Source organism: Oncorhynchus nerka, linkage group LG23, assembly GCF_034236695.1.
Source record: "Oncorhynchus nerka isolate Pitt River linkage group LG23, Oner_Uvic_2.0, whole genome shotgun sequence".
NCBI classification, from domain to species: Eukaryota; Metazoa; Chordata; class Actinopteri; order Salmoniformes; family Salmonidae; genus Oncorhynchus; species Oncorhynchus nerka.
Window position 1 is genome coordinate 38,974,512 of NC_088418.1, and position 15,429 is coordinate 38,989,940.

At 43.8% G+C, this 15,429-nt stretch overlaps 1 protein-coding gene across 1 annotated transcript in view; it reads left to right on the forward strand.

Annotated features, from left to right (window-relative positions):
* Positions 1 to 9,079: 9,079 nt before the first annotated feature.
* The window catches only part of LOC115106817 (solute carrier family 13 member 2-like), a 60,095-nt gene continuing 53,745 nt past the window's right edge, over positions 9,080 to 15,429 (forward strand). Inside the window, exon 1 of the mRNA XM_029629930.2 lies at positions 9,080 to 9,457. Coding sequence (XP_029485790.2) covers positions 9,359 to 9,457 — 99 coding nt within the window. The 5' untranslated portion in view covers positions 9,080 to 9,358. The remainder of the gene's footprint in view (positions 9,458 to 15,429) is intronic.

A 15,429-nucleotide genomic window follows, 5' to 3' on the forward strand; every position in this document is an offset into this window, starting at 1 on the left:
GTGTAGGCCTTAAAAGCATCATTGGATATGAGTGGTAAAGTATGGTCATATTTAATTTGCTCTGTTAAAACATACATAGAAGACTCTTACCTCTCACTAGCTTTAAGCAACAGCTGTCAGAGCAGCTCACAGATCACTGCACCTGTACATAGCTCATCTGTAAATAGCCTAGCCAATCCAATCTCCCTCATCCCCATACTGTATTTATTAATTTATCTTGCTCCTTTGCACCCCAGTATCTCAACTTGCACATTCATCTTCTGCACATCCTACAATTCCAGTGTTTAATTGCTATATTGTAATTACTTTGCCACCATGGCCTATTTATTGCCTTACCTGTCTTATCCTACCTCATTTGTACATGCTGTATATAGATTTCTTCTACTGTATAATTGATAGTATGTGTAACTCTGTGTCATTGTATGTGTCAAACTGCTTTGCTTTATCTTGGCCAGGTTGCAGTTGCAAATGAGAACTTGTTCTCAACTAGCCTATCTGGTTAAATAAAAGTGGAAAAATAATAATAATTGATTCCCTGTATCTATCGAAGTCATTCCAAAGGGTAGATTTAAGTGGGCTCTCAACAATCACTCTCACAATGGGACATTGTCAGTGACAAATATCATAGTTAAGCAAGGCTTGGTTAAAAACCTGTTTGGGAGACCAAAGGATAGCTGTAGATAGATCAGTTCTCCAGTAGGAAGTGCTGCCCAACCTGGATAGGAGACCAAAGGACAGCTGTAGATAGATCAGTTCTCCAGTAGGAAGTGCTTCCCGGCCTATTGGACTGACCACTGCAATCTGGAGTACATCCGGGCAGCGAGGAGACTGAACCCTCGCCAGGCAAGGTGGGCCAATGTTTTTCACCCGTTTTGTTTTCACCCTTTCTTACAGACCAGGTTCCCAGAACGTGAAGGCAGACGCACTGTCCCGGCTGTATGACACAGAGGAGCTGCCCATGGATCCCACCCCCATACTCCATGCCTCCTGCCTGGTGGCACCGGTAGTGTGGGAGCTGAACGTGGACATTGAGCAGGCGCTATGGGCAGAACCCGCTCCCCTCCAGTGTCCCGCTTGGGATCTGTACGTTCCGTCTGCTGTCCGTGACCGGCTGATCTATTGGGCCCACACGTCACCTTCCTCTGGTCATCCAGGCATCGGGTGGAAGGTGCGCTGTCTGAGTGGGAAGTACTGGTGGCCCACTATGGCTAAGGACGTGAGGGTTTATGTTTACTCCTGCTTGGTGTGCGCTCAGTGTAAGGCTCCTAGGCACCTGCCCAGATGTAAGCTACACCCCTTACCCGTTCCACAACGTCCATGGTCGCACCTGTCGATCGATTTCCTGACCGATCTCCCCCATCACAGGGAAACACCACGATCCTGGTTGTTGTGGATCATTTCTCTAAGTCCTGCCGTCTCCTTCCTCTGCCCGGTCTCCCTACGACCCTACAGACTGTGGAGGCCTTGTTTACGCACGTCTTCTGGCACTACGGGTGCTTGAGGATATAGTGTCTGATAGGGGTCCCCAGTTCACTTCGAGGGTCTGGAGGGCGTTCATGGAAAGTCTGGGGGTCTCGATCAGCCTTACCTCGGGTTTTCACCCTGAGAGTAACGGGCATGTGGAGAGGGTTAACCAGGATGTGGGTATGTTTCTGCGTTCTTATTGCCAGGACCGGCCAGGGGAGTGGGCGGCGTTCGTGCCCTGGGCAGAGATGGCCCAGAACTCGCTTCACCACTCCTCCACTAACCTCCCCCCTTCCAGTGCGTACTGGAGTACCAGCCCATGTTCACCTTCAGTGCGTCGTGCTGAAGGTGCCAGTGCAGACCGTCACCGCAGTGAGGCCCCAGTGTTAGCACTAGGGGACCGGGTCTGGCTCTCGACCCTCCACCTGCCCCTCCACCTGCCCCTCCACCTGCCCTCCTGGAAGCTGGGTCGTTCAAAGTCCTTTGGAGACTGAATGAGGTGTGTTACAGGTTACAGCTCCCCCCGATTACCGTTCCATGTGTCTCTCCTCCGGCCAGTGATGGCTGGTCCGCTCCAGGAGTCTGAGGTGCGGGAGGTTCCTCCGCCCCCTCTGGACATCGAGGCGGCCCCGGCATATGCCGATCGCTCCCTACTGGATTCGAGGCGGCGGGCGAGGGGCCTTCAGTACCTTGTGGAGTGGGAGGGGTACGGTCCGGAGGAGAGATGCTGGCTTCCGGTGGAGGATGTGTTGGACCCTTCAATGCTGCATTAATTCCACCTCGGGTTGTCCCCGAGGCCGGTGTCGGCGCGCTGCTGGAGCCGAGCGTCAATGCGGGTTGCTTCCACCGAAGTTGGTTCCTCTCCTTGTTCAGGCCGCGTTCGGCTGTCGACGTCACCGGTCTTCTAGCCATCGCCGATCCACCTTTCATTTTCCATTTGTTTCATCTTGTTTTCCTACACACCTGGTTTCAATCCCCATTATTTGTGTATATAACCCTTTGTCCCCCCCCCCCATGTCTGTGTGTGGAATTGTTTGTTGTTTCGTATGGGCACGTCTGACTGCTTTGCGCTGGGGTATGTCTACCCTTAGCTGTTTAGTGTTGTGTGTTTTGTTCACCGAAATAAACTGCTCCGTTTGCTACCCAATTCTGCTCTCCTGGCCTGACTTCCCTGCAGCCAGTTACGCACATGCTGCAGATTTGAAGATAGATTTCAAGCAAAATAATAAGCTCTTTTAAATTAGTTTGATAAGGCTGGGAAGGCAGTAGCCATGTTTATGTGAACATTTTCTGACATAGCACAATGCTCTTGTCTGATTTTAATGTGAAGCTCTTTAAGTCATCTGACAAATTGCATAATGAGTGATTGGTTGTGTGAAGCAGTAAGGAGTAGTTTAATCCATCCAGTTCATTTTAATTGAGTGAACATTAGATTATGGCTGATGCATTTAAAAATTTGTGCGCTTTACATGTTAATCTCAAAATAATAGATGTTGAGTGTGAAGTAAATAATGAATACCCCACAGAGATTGGTAATATATATATATACAGTTAAAATGTAGGGTAAGACTTCCAATAAGGTTCACCTGGTAAATTAGTGTTAGAGGGAAAGAGAGAGGTAGAGATTTTAGAGTCGCTCTGGATAAGAGCGTCTGCTAAATGACTTAAATGTAATGTAAATGTAGAGGGGACAAGAAATGTTGTCATTAATGGGGATTTAGAAGGCTTTTGTGTTGGAAAGGGTGGAAGAGTCTGAGTTGAAGGAAACAATCCTCCGGTGGAGGATGTGTTGGACCCTTCAATGCTGCATTAATTCCACCTCGGGTTGTCCCCGAGGCCGGTGTCGGCGCGCTGCTGGAGCCGAGCGTCAATGCGGGTTGCTTCCACCGAAGTTGGTTCCTCTCCTTGTTCAGGCCGCGTTCGGCTGTCGACGTCACCGGTCTTCTAGCCATCGCCGATCCACCTTTCATTTTCCATTTGTTTCATCTTGTTTTCCTACACACCTGGTTTCAATCCCCATTATTTGTGTATATAACCCTTTGTCCCCCCCCCCCATGTCTGTGTGTGGAATTGTTTGTTGTTTCGTATGGGCACGTCTGACTGCTTTGCGCTGGGGTATGTCTACCCTTAGCTGTTTAGTGTTGTGTGTTTTGTTCACCGAAATAAACTGCTCCGTTTGCTACCCAATTCTGCTCTCCTGGCCTGACTTCCCTGCAGCCAGTTACGCACATGCTGCAGATTTGAAGATAGATTTCAAGCAAAATAATAAGCTCTTTTAAATTAGTTTGATAAGGCTGGGAAGGCAGTAGCCATGTTTATGTGAACATTTTCTGACATAGCACAATGCTCTTGTCTGATTTTAATGTGAAGCTCTTTAAGTCATCTGACAAATTGCATAATGAGTGATTGGTTGTGTGAAGCAGTAAGGAGTAGTTTAATCCATCCAGTTCATTTTAATTGAGTGAACATTAGATTATGGCTGATGCATTTAAAAATTTGTGCGCTTTACATGTTAATCTCAAAATAATAGATGTTGAGTGTGAAGTAAATAATGAATACCCCACAGAGATTGGTAATATATATATATACAGTTAAAATGTAGGGTAAGACTTCCAATAAGGTTCACCTGGTAAATTAGTGTTAGAGGGAAAGAGAGAGGTAGAGATTTTAGAGTCGCTCTGGATAAGAGCGTCTGCTAAATGACTTAAATGTAATGTAAATGTAGAGGGGACAAGAAATGTTGTCATTAATGGGGATTTAGAAGGCTTTTGTGTTGGAAAGGGTGGAAGAGTCTGAGTTGAAGGAAACAATGCAGACGAGTGAAAGTAACATAGAGAAAGTGAGTTCTGAGTAGAAAGAAAGGAAATTGAAAAAATGAATGGTACTCATGGTCTATCAGTTGAAGTCACCAGTTAGTAGGGCTGATTGAGGTAGTATGCACATGTAGAAATGGTTAAAATGACTATGCATATATGATAAACAAAGAGTAGCAGTAGGGTAAAATAGGGTTGGCGGGTGGCGGGTGGCGGGACACAATTCAGATAGCCCGGTTAGCCAATGTGTGTGGGCACTGGTTGGTTGGGCCAATTGAGGTAGTATGTACATGAATGTATAGTTAAAGTGACCATGCATATATGATAAGCAGAGAGTATCATCAGCGTAAAAGGGGGGTTGGGGGGCACACAATGGAAATAGTCCAGGTAGCAATTTGATTACCTGTTCAGGAGTCTTATGTCTTGGGGGTAAAAACTGCTGAGAAGCCTTTTTAGTCCTAGACTTGGCACTCCGGTACCGCTTGCCATGCGGTAGTAGAGAGAACAGTCCATGACTGGGGTGGCTGGGGTCTTTGACAATTTTTAGGGCCTTCCTCTGACACCGCCTGGTGTAGAGGTCCCGGAGGGCAGGCAGCTTAGCCCCAGTGATGTACTGGGCTGTACGCACTACCCTCTGTAGTGCTTTGCGGTCGGAGGCCGAGCAATTGCCGTACCAGGCAGGGATGCAAACAGTGTTGTTGCTGTAGAACCTTTAGAGGATCTGAGAACCCATGACAAATCTTTTTAGTTTCCTGAGGGGGAATAGACTTTGTCGTGCCCTCTTCACGATTGTCTTGGTGTGTTTGGACCATTCTAGTTTGTTGGTGATGTGGACACCAAGGAACTTGAAGCTCTCATCCTGCTCCCCTACAGCCCCGCAATGAGAATGGGGGCGTGCTTGGTCCTCCTTTTCCTGTAGTCCACAATCATCTCCTTAGTCTTGGTTACGTTGAGGGATAGGTTGTTGTCATAGCACCACATGGCCAGGTCTCTGACCTCCTCCCTATAGGCTGTCTGGTCATTGTCGGTGATCAGGCCTACCACTGTTGTGTTGTCTGCAAACTTAATGATGGTGTTGGAGTCATGCATAGCCATGCAGTCATGGGTGAACAGGGAGTACAGGAGGGGACTGAGCACGCACCCCTGAGGGGCTCCAGTGTTGAGGATCAGCATTGCAGATGTGTTGCTACCTACCCTCACCACCTGGGGGCGGCCCGTCAGGAAGTTCAGGATCCATTTGCAGAGGGAGGTGTTTAGTCCCAGGATCCTTAGTTTAGTGATGAGCTTTAAGGGCACTATGGTGTTGAGCACTGAGCTGTAGTCAATGAATAGTATTCTCACGTAGGTGTTCCTTTTGTCCAGGTTGGAAAGGGCAGTGTGGAGTGCAATAGAGATTGCATCATCTGTGGATCTGTTTGGGCGGTATGCAAATTGTAGTGGGTCTAGGGTTTCTGGGATAATGGTGTTGATGTGAGCCATTGCCAGCCTTTCAAAGAACTTCCTGGCCAAGGACGTGAGTGCTACGGGTCTGTAGTCATTTAGACAGATTGCCTTGTTATTGGGCACAGAGCCTATGGTGGTCTGCTTGAAACATGTTGGTATTACAGACTCAACCAGGGGCATGTTGATCAGCACATGCCCAGAGCACACATCCTGGTTTATCCGTCTGGCCCCGCAGCCTTGTGAATGTTGACCTGTTGAAAGGTTTTACTCATGTCAGCTACGGAGAGCGTGATCACACAGTCGCCTGGAACAGCTGATGCTCTCATGCATGCCTCAGTGTTCTTTGCTTCGAACCGAGCATAGAAGTGATTTAGCTCGTCTGATAGGCTTGTGTCACTGGGTAGCACGCGGCTGTGCTTCCCTTTCGAGTCTGTAAAAGTTTGCAAGCCCTGCCACATAAGACGAGCGTCGGAGCCGGTGTATTACGATTCAATCTTAGCCCTGTATTGACGCTTTGTCTGTTTGATGGTTCGTCGAAGGGCATAGCAGGATTTCTTATAAGCTTCTGGGATAGAGTCCCGCAACTTGAAAGCAGCAGCACTACCCTTTAGCTCAGTGCGAATGTTGCCTGAAATCCATGGCTTCCGGTTGGGGTATGTACTTACAGTCACTGTGGGGACGACGTCTTCGAGGCACTTATTGATAAAGCCAGTGACTGATGTGGTGTGCTCCTCAATGCCATCGGAAGAATCCCGGAACATGTTCCAGTCTGTGATAGTAAAACAGTCATATAGTTTAGCATATGCATACTTGACCAATTTTTTATAGACCGAGTCACCGGTGCTTCCCGCTTTAATTTTTGCTTGTAAGCAGGAATCAGGAGGATATAATTGTGGTTGGATTTACCAGATGGAGGGCGAGGGAGAGCTTTTTACGTGTCTCTGTGTGTGGAATACAGGTGATCTAGATTTTTTATCCCCTCAGGTTGCACATTTAACCTGTTGATAGAAATGAGCTAGAACTGATTTAAGTTTCCCTGCATTAAAGTCTCCAGGCACTAGGAACGCCGCACCTAGGTGAGCGGTTTCCTGATTGCTTATTTGCTTATACAGCTGACTGAGTGCGGTCTTAGTGCCAGCATCCGTCTGTGGTGGTAAATAAACAGCCATGAAAAGTATAGCTGAAAATTATCTTGGTAAATAGTGTGGTCTGTATTTTATCACAAGATAATATAGACTTCCTTAGATTTTGTGCACCAGCTGTTGTTTATAAATATGCACAGAGAGTCCGTAGTGTGCTGTTCTATCTTTTATCTTCGCGACTGAGACGTTGTTCCTCATAGATGTTTCCATTTCACAATAACGGCAGAAATTTGACAAACTGACTTGTTGGAAAGGTGGCATCCTATGACGATACCACATTGAAAGTCACTGAGCTCTTCATAAGGCCATTCTAGTGCCGGTGTTTGTCTATGGAGATTTCATGGCTGTGTGCTCGATTTTATATACCTGTCATCAAAGGTATATAAAATTCGGCTAAAATAGCCAAATCCACTAATTTGAAGGGTTGTCCACATACGTTTGTGTATATATAGTGTAATATTACACGATATGGTATTTAGTGCCAAAGGGGCTAGAATTCTTCCTCATTATGTTTTCACCATTGGTCAAGCGTTCTGTAATTGTGGGAGTGTAAGCATTTATTTGATATTTTTACAGCTTTGGCGCTGTAGTTTACGACTTAATTAAAGTTGTTGAGAGAAGAAAGGGACACAGTGTTCTTACAGTATGTAAGGATTTATGATCTTAAAGCAGGAACATTAGTATTGATTTCTTAATAAGTGGATTAGCACGTACTGTTCTTACAGTTCTTACGAATTCACAGTGTCTGTGTGTTCTCAGACAAAAGATTTACACTGTTTACACTGTGTTTGCACTGCATCGTCCAAAGTCAAATCGTAAGGTTGTTCCTTTGGTCAAATTCAAATGGTAACATTTTAATTCTTTCCAAACCATAATGGTCAAATAAATGTCATAATATCTAATATGTCTGCCAATTTGTCTGCCTTTGTATTACAAAACAGTTACAACATATTAAAACAACTGATTATGTGAAAGCGACCAGTTTGGGGGACAGTCCACAGAATACTGATAAAATGGTTGGAATACCACTTTGTTGACATCATTGGATCGCATTCACACATACTATATCCTTTGTGTGTCAACAATGCACTGATGCTGCTTTCCGACTGCAACATGAGTGTTACAATAGTGTGCTGTATATGTCAAAAGCAGAGTTCTAAGATCCCACAGCAAACACAACTACAGAGACAGGAAATGTATAATTGGATCATTGTGTGTATTTGGATCTTGACGGTAGGCCGCCATTGTAAATAAGAAAATAAAGGTTAAATAATTATATATATTTTGTATTATTATTATTAATTAACTGTGAGAATAGCTTAAAAATCATTCATTTGTTTGTCCTCTTTTTTTTTAAGTACTACAATCTCAAACACGCGTTCGAGTAGAATAGCGAAAAAAGGTATTCACCAAGGGCTTTAAATAAGGGTCAGCAATTGAGAGCTTGATAGGATATGTAGAGAAGATTGGGAGAAACTCCACAAATACAGGTGTGCCAAGCTTGTAGCGTCACACCCAAGAAGACTCGAGGCTGTAATCGCTGCCAAAGGTGCTTTAACAAAGAACTGAGTAAAAGGTCTGAATATTTCTGTAAATGTGATATTTATTTTTTTACTTTGAATAAATCTGCAAAAATGTCTAAAAACCTGTTTTCGCTTTGACATTATAGGTTATTGCGTGTAGATTGACGAAGATAAAAACAATTGAATCAATTTTAGAATAAGGCTGTAACCTAACAAATTGTGCAAAAAGTCAAGGGGTCTGAATACTTTCCAAAGGCACTGTGTGTGTGTGTGTGTGTGTGTGTGTGTGTGTGTGTGTGTGTGTGTGTGTGTGTGTGTGTGTGTGTGTGTGTGTGTGTGTGTGCCAGAGTAAACCCACTTGCTTATCACCACGGCAAGAGATGAAAAGGGGCTTCTTCAAGTAACTTCCAATAATAGTGTGTGTGATAAATCATTGGAATTGGACATTTAGATAAAGTTGAAAGAACTTTATTGTCTGGTAAATCAATCCTCTATAGTTTGGAGATCACTCTCTCTTTCTCCCTCCCTCCCTCACTTCTCTTATCCTTTACCCTTCCCTCCCTCTTTCTCATTTTCCTATCTCTCTCTCACTCTCTGTGATCACCCTCCCTTGTGGTTGAGTTAATGATTAATACTTTCTCTGTGATATAAACAGTAAATGACAGTCTTATTAGGCACATTTTCTGCAAACGCTGTCAGCCTGGAGCACACCTTTCCCCACTACCTTACCAGTAGCTAACCTGAGGCTTACCTGTATTTGACCTGTGGCTCAGCCAGGAGTGCAGATGTACCTTTCTGTTCACTGCTTTCCGGGTTACATTTTGGTTCCCTGAAGGTTGAGCTATCTGGTGCCCAGGTGTATACCTGACCAAACTGTTTTTCGTATTACCTGTAGGTTAGTAGTAAGTTAACGCTAGGTTACCTGTGGTCCAGGTGTGTTTCTGTCTCTGGGTTACCTGTCTGTTGGAGAGCCATGGTTGGGTGTAGCTGGATATGGAGCCATAGGAACTACCTCATTATCTTCCTCACCCCACTTCTCCTCCTGCCTCTGCCTCTGCTCATCCCCACACCAGTAAGTGTGTTGTGTGTGTGTATGTGTGTGTGTGTGTGTGTGTGTGTGTGTGTGTGTTGCTAGCATTTACATTCTTATTAAAAAGTATTTTCAAATCGAGTGTTATTTGTCACATGCCTCGTAATCAACAGGTGTGGACTAACAGTGAAATACTTACTTACCGGCCCTTCCCAACAATGCAGAGAGAAAAAAGAAAAACAATAGAAAATTCACAATGAGTAACAATAATTTGGCTATATGCACAGTCTATCACTACTGAGTTGATGTGCAGGGGTACGAGGTAGATATGTACATATAGGTAGGGGAAAAGTGACTAGGCAACAGGATCGACAATAAGCGGTAGCAGTAGGGTATGTAATGAGTCAAAAGAGTGCAGAAGGGGATCAATGCAGATAGTCCAGGAAGCTATTTGGTTAACTATTTATCAGTCTTAAGGTTCCAGACTTGGTGCATCAGTACCGCTTCCATGGGGTAGCAGAGAGAGCAGTATGACTTGGTGGCTCGAGACTTTGACAATTTTTAGGCATTCCTCTGAAACCGCCTGGTATAGAGTTCCTGGATGGCAGGGGTCCGTCCCTATGTAGCGGCTTGTGGTCAGAAGCCAAACAGTTGCTGTACCAAGCAGTGATGCGACCAGTTAACTTCTTACGGATGTAATCCCGTTAACGGGATCGTGAAAGTGCAGGGCGCCAAATTCAAACAATAGAAATCTCATTATAAAGTTTTCTCAAACATACAAGTATTATACACCATTTTAAAGATAAACGTGTTGTTAATCCCACCACAGTGTCTGATTTAAAAAAGGGTTTACGACGAAAGCATACCATGCGATTATGTTAGGTCAGCGCCTAGTCACAGATAAACACAGCCATTTTCCAGCCAAAGAGAGGAGTCACAAAAAGCAGAAATAGAGATAAAATTAATCACTAACCTTTGATGATCACTCATAGGACTTCATGTTACACAATACATGTATGTTTTGTTCGATAAAGTTCATATTTATATCCAAAAATCTCAGTTTACACGTGTTATGTTCAGTAATGTTTTGCCTCCAAAACATATGGTGATTTTGCAGAGAGCCACATCAATTTACATAAATACTCATCATAAACTTTGATGAAAGATACAGTGTTATGCAAAGAACTAAATATATACTTCTCCTTAATGCAAACTGCTGTCAGATTTCAAAAAAGCTTTATGGCAAAAGCACACCATGTGATAATCTGAGTACAGCGCTCAGCCACCAAACAGATACTCGCCATGTTGTGGAGTCAACAAAAGTCAGAAACAGCATTATAAATATTCACTTACCTTTGATGATCTTCATCGGAATGCACTCCCAGGAATCCCAGTTCCACAATAAATGTTTGTTTTGTTCGATAAACTCCATAATTTATGTCCAAATACCTCCTTTTAGTCCAGTAAATCAAATGCACAAGGCACGAGCACTAAGTCCAGACGAAAAGTCAAAAAAGTTATATTACAGTTCGTAGAAACATGTCAAACGACGTATAGAATCAATCTTTAGGATGTTTTTATCATAAATCTTCAATAATGTTTCAACCGGACAATTCCTTTTTGTCTTTAGAAATGAGAAGGAACAGAGCTCGTGCTCAAGGCCGCGCACGTGACTAAACTAATGGCTTTCAGCCAGACCCCTGATACAAACAGCTCTTATTCGCTCCCCCTTCACAGTCGAAGCATGAAACTAAATTCTAAAGACTGTTGACATCTAGTGGAAGCCTTAGGAAGTGCAATCGGATCAAATTTTACACTGTATATTGGATAGGCAATGACTTGAAAAACTACAAGCCTCTGATTTCCCACTTCCGGGTTGGATTTTTCTCAGGTTTTCACCTGCCATATGAGTTCTGTTATACTCACAGACATCATTCAAACAATGTGAGAAACTTCAGAGTGTTTTCCATCCAAATCTACGAATATGCATATCCTAGCTTCTGGGCCTGAGTAGCAAGCAGTTTACTCTGGGCACGCTTTTCATCCGAACGTGAAATTGCACCCCCAGCCATAAGAAGTTTTAAATGCTCTCAGTGGTGCATTTGTGTGTGGACCATGTGAAATCCTTAGTGATGTGAACACAGAGGAGCTTGCCTGGTTAGAGGGATATTGATTGGTATCCATAATGAAGAGAAAGAGGTCCTAAATCAGAATGAGCCAGCAGTTCTGAGGAGGGAACATGTTGATGTCATCAAGTGCAAAACACTGTGAGGAGCGAGGCTCCAAAATACCAAGGTTCATTATTAGATAACAGCAGATACTAGTAGATATACATTAAATATAAAAATATATATATTCCGTCACAATCTTTTTATATCTTCCACATCTTTTTATTCTTGAAACGCACAAAACAATATAAAAAAAAGCAAACGATACGTGAAGTGCTCACAGGCAACTACACAGAAACAAGATCCCACAAACACAGTGGGGAAATGGCTGCCTAAATATGATCCCCAATCAAAGACAACGATAAACAGCTGCCTCTGATTGGGAACCATACCAGGCCAACATAGAATTAAAACAACATAGATTACTCACCGTAGTCACACCCCGACCTAACCAAAATAGAGAATAAAAAGGCTCTCTATGGTCAAGGTGTGACATCTAGGGTCTACCAAATATTCCTCACCATGCTAGTTTGCCTGGAAGAGAATCAAACATAAAAAAATAAAACTGTGATCGCATGCTCAGTATGCACAAGATTGAAAAACATGTTGAAAGATTTTGAAACAAGAACAATTAAATCAAATTAGTGTTATTATTGGTCAGGTTCAGGACATTTAGTAACATATCTCATCTGTTTCAAACTGTTTTCTCTTACTTCATGCCTACTGAACACAAAGCATGTCCTATTAGGTGGTTACATGTGGATAGATAGGGGGATAATAAGGCAATAAGATGGGATATGCTTTATTGTTCATGGAAATTGTCAGTAGTGCTGTATAAAAAACTATCCTGGATGCTCATTGGCTGAAAGCCAGTTTTATCAGACACTATACCATGGGTATGATGCAACATTACTTGTTTATTGTTCTAATTATGTTGGTAGCCAGTTTATAATAACAGTAAGGCACCTCGGGGGGTTGTGGTATATGGTCAATATACAGCGGATAATCCATGCATAAAAACAGCCCTTAGCCACGGTATATTGCCATATACCACACGTCCTTCGGCCTTATTGCTTAAATATACACTCTTCCAGACCTGGATTCAAATGCATGTGTATTTGATTATTTGTATTTGAAATACGTATTTTCTCTGTGTTTGATAATTTTCAAATAATGTGTCCGGAATCAACTCAGGGATTCTTTAATACAGAACCATCTCTACTTTTTTCAAATATATATTTCTTAATATTAACAACATTTCAAACATATTTTTTGGAAAGACCAAAGTCTTTATGTCCGTGTGTTTACGGACATATTCAATCAATCCTTTATCCCAGTCTGCTGTTCCCACATGCTTCAAGAGGGCCACCATTGTTCCTGTTCCCAAGAAAGCTAAGGTAACTGAGCTAAACGACTACCGCCCTGTAGCACTCACTTCCGTCATCATGAAGTGCTTTGAGAGACTAGTCAATGACCATATCACCTCCACCCTACCTGACACCCTAGACCCACTTCAATTTGCTTACCACCCAAATAGGTCCACAGATGACGCAATCTCAACCACACTGCACACTGCCCTAACCCATCTGGACAAGAGGAATACCTATGTGAGAATGCTGTTCATCGACTACAGCTCAGCATTTAACACCATAGTACCCTCCAAACTCATCATTAAGCTCGAGACCCTGGGTCTCGACCCCGCCCTGTGCAACTGGGTACTGGACTTCCTGACGGGCCGCCCCCAGGTGGTGAGGGTAGGTAACAACATCTCCACCCCGCTGATCCTCAACACTGGGGCCCCACAAGGGTGCATTCTGAGCCCTCTCCTGTACTCCCTGTTCACCCACGACTGCGTGGCCACGAACGCCTCCAACTCAATCATCAAGTTTGCGGACGACACTACAGTGGTAGGCTTGATTACCAACAACAACGAGACGGCCTACAGGGAGGAGGTGAGGGCCCTCGGAGTGTGATGTCAGGAAAATAACCTCACACTCAACGTCAACAAAACTAAGGAGATGATTGTGGACTTCAGGACACAGCAGAGGGAGCACCCCCCTACCCACATCGATGGGACAGTAGTGGAGAGGGTAGTAAGTTTTAAGTTCCTCGGCGTACACATCACAGACAAACTGAATTGGTCCACCCACACAGACAGCATCGCGAAGAAGGCGCAGCAGCGCCTCTTCAACCTCAGGAGGCTGAGGAAATTCGGCTTGTCACCAAAAGCACTCACAAACTTCTACAGATGCACAATTGAGAGCATCCTGTCGGGCTGGTACGGCAACTGCTCCGCCCACAACCGTAAGGCTCTCCAGAGGGTAGTGAGGTCTGCAGAACGCATCACCGGGGGCAAACTACCTGCCCTCAGGACACCTAGACCACCCGTTGTCACAGGAAGGCCATAAAGATCATCAAGGACAACAACCCCCCGAGCCACTGCCTGTTCACTCCGCTATCATCCAGAAGTCGAGGTCAGTACAGGTGCATCAAAGCAGGGACCGAGAGAATGAAAAACAGCTTCTATCTCAAGGCCATCAGACTGTTAATAAACAGCCACCACTAACATTGAGTGGCTGCTGCCAACAGTCTGGCATTTCATTTATTGTTCAACAAGTTTTTGGTTGGTTGTTCTATTAGATAAACATTAGATTATTCAAATATTTCATACAAATCTCCAAATCTCTCCAATCTCCTTTTAGTTTTATGTTGTAGTGCTATATAATGCTCCAGGGAAAATAATTTTTGATTGTTTTGGGATTTTTTTCAAGATTCAGTAGAAAACTAATTCTCATCTTATTCAACTGTTACCATTTGCCTGCAACAAATAATAATATCAAATGAAATTTGATTTGTCACATACACATGGTTAACAGATGTTAATGTGAGTATAGCGAAATACTTATGCTTCTAGTTAAGACAATGCAGTAATAACCAATGAGTAATCTAACCTAACAATTTCACAACAACTACCTTATACACACAAGTGTAAAGGAATGAAGAATATGTACATAAAAATATATGAAGGAGTGATGGTACAGAATGGCATAGGCAAGATGCAGTAGATGGTATCGAGTACAGTATATACATATGAGATGAGTAATGTAGGGTATGTAAACATATAAAAGTGGCATTGTTTAAAGTGGCTAGTGATAAATGTATTACATAAAGATGGCAAGATGCAGTAAATGGTATAGAGTACAGTATATACATATGAGATGAGTAATGTAGGGTATGTAAACATTATACGAAGTGCATTGTTTAAATTGGCTGGTGATACATTTTTTTCAGACATTTTTACATTATTAAAGTGGCTAGAGATAAGTCAGTATGTTGGCAGCAGCCACTCAATGTTGGTGGTGGCTGTTTAACAGTCTGATGGCCTTGAGATTAGAAGCTGTTTTTCAGTCTCTCAGTCCCAACTTTGATGCACCTGTACTGACCTCGCCTTCTAGATGATAGCGGGGTGAACAGGCAGTGGCTCGGGTGGTTGTTGTCCTTGATGATCTTTATGGCCTTTCTGTGACATCGGGTGGTGTAGGTGTCCTAGAGGGCAGGTAGTTGGCCCCCTTGATGCATTGTGCAGACCTCACTACCCTCTGGAGAGTCTTACGGTTGTGGGCGAAGCAGTTGCCATACCAAGCTGTGATATAGCCCGACAGGGTGCTCTCGATTGTGCATCTGAAATGTTTGTGAGTGCTTTTGGTGACAAGCCGAATTTCTTCAGCCTCCTGAGGTTGAAGAGGCGCTGCTGTGCCTTCTTCACCACGCTGTCTGTGTGGGTGGGCCATTTCAGTTTGTCTGTGTTGTGTACGCCGAGGAACTTAAAACGTTCCACCTTCTGCG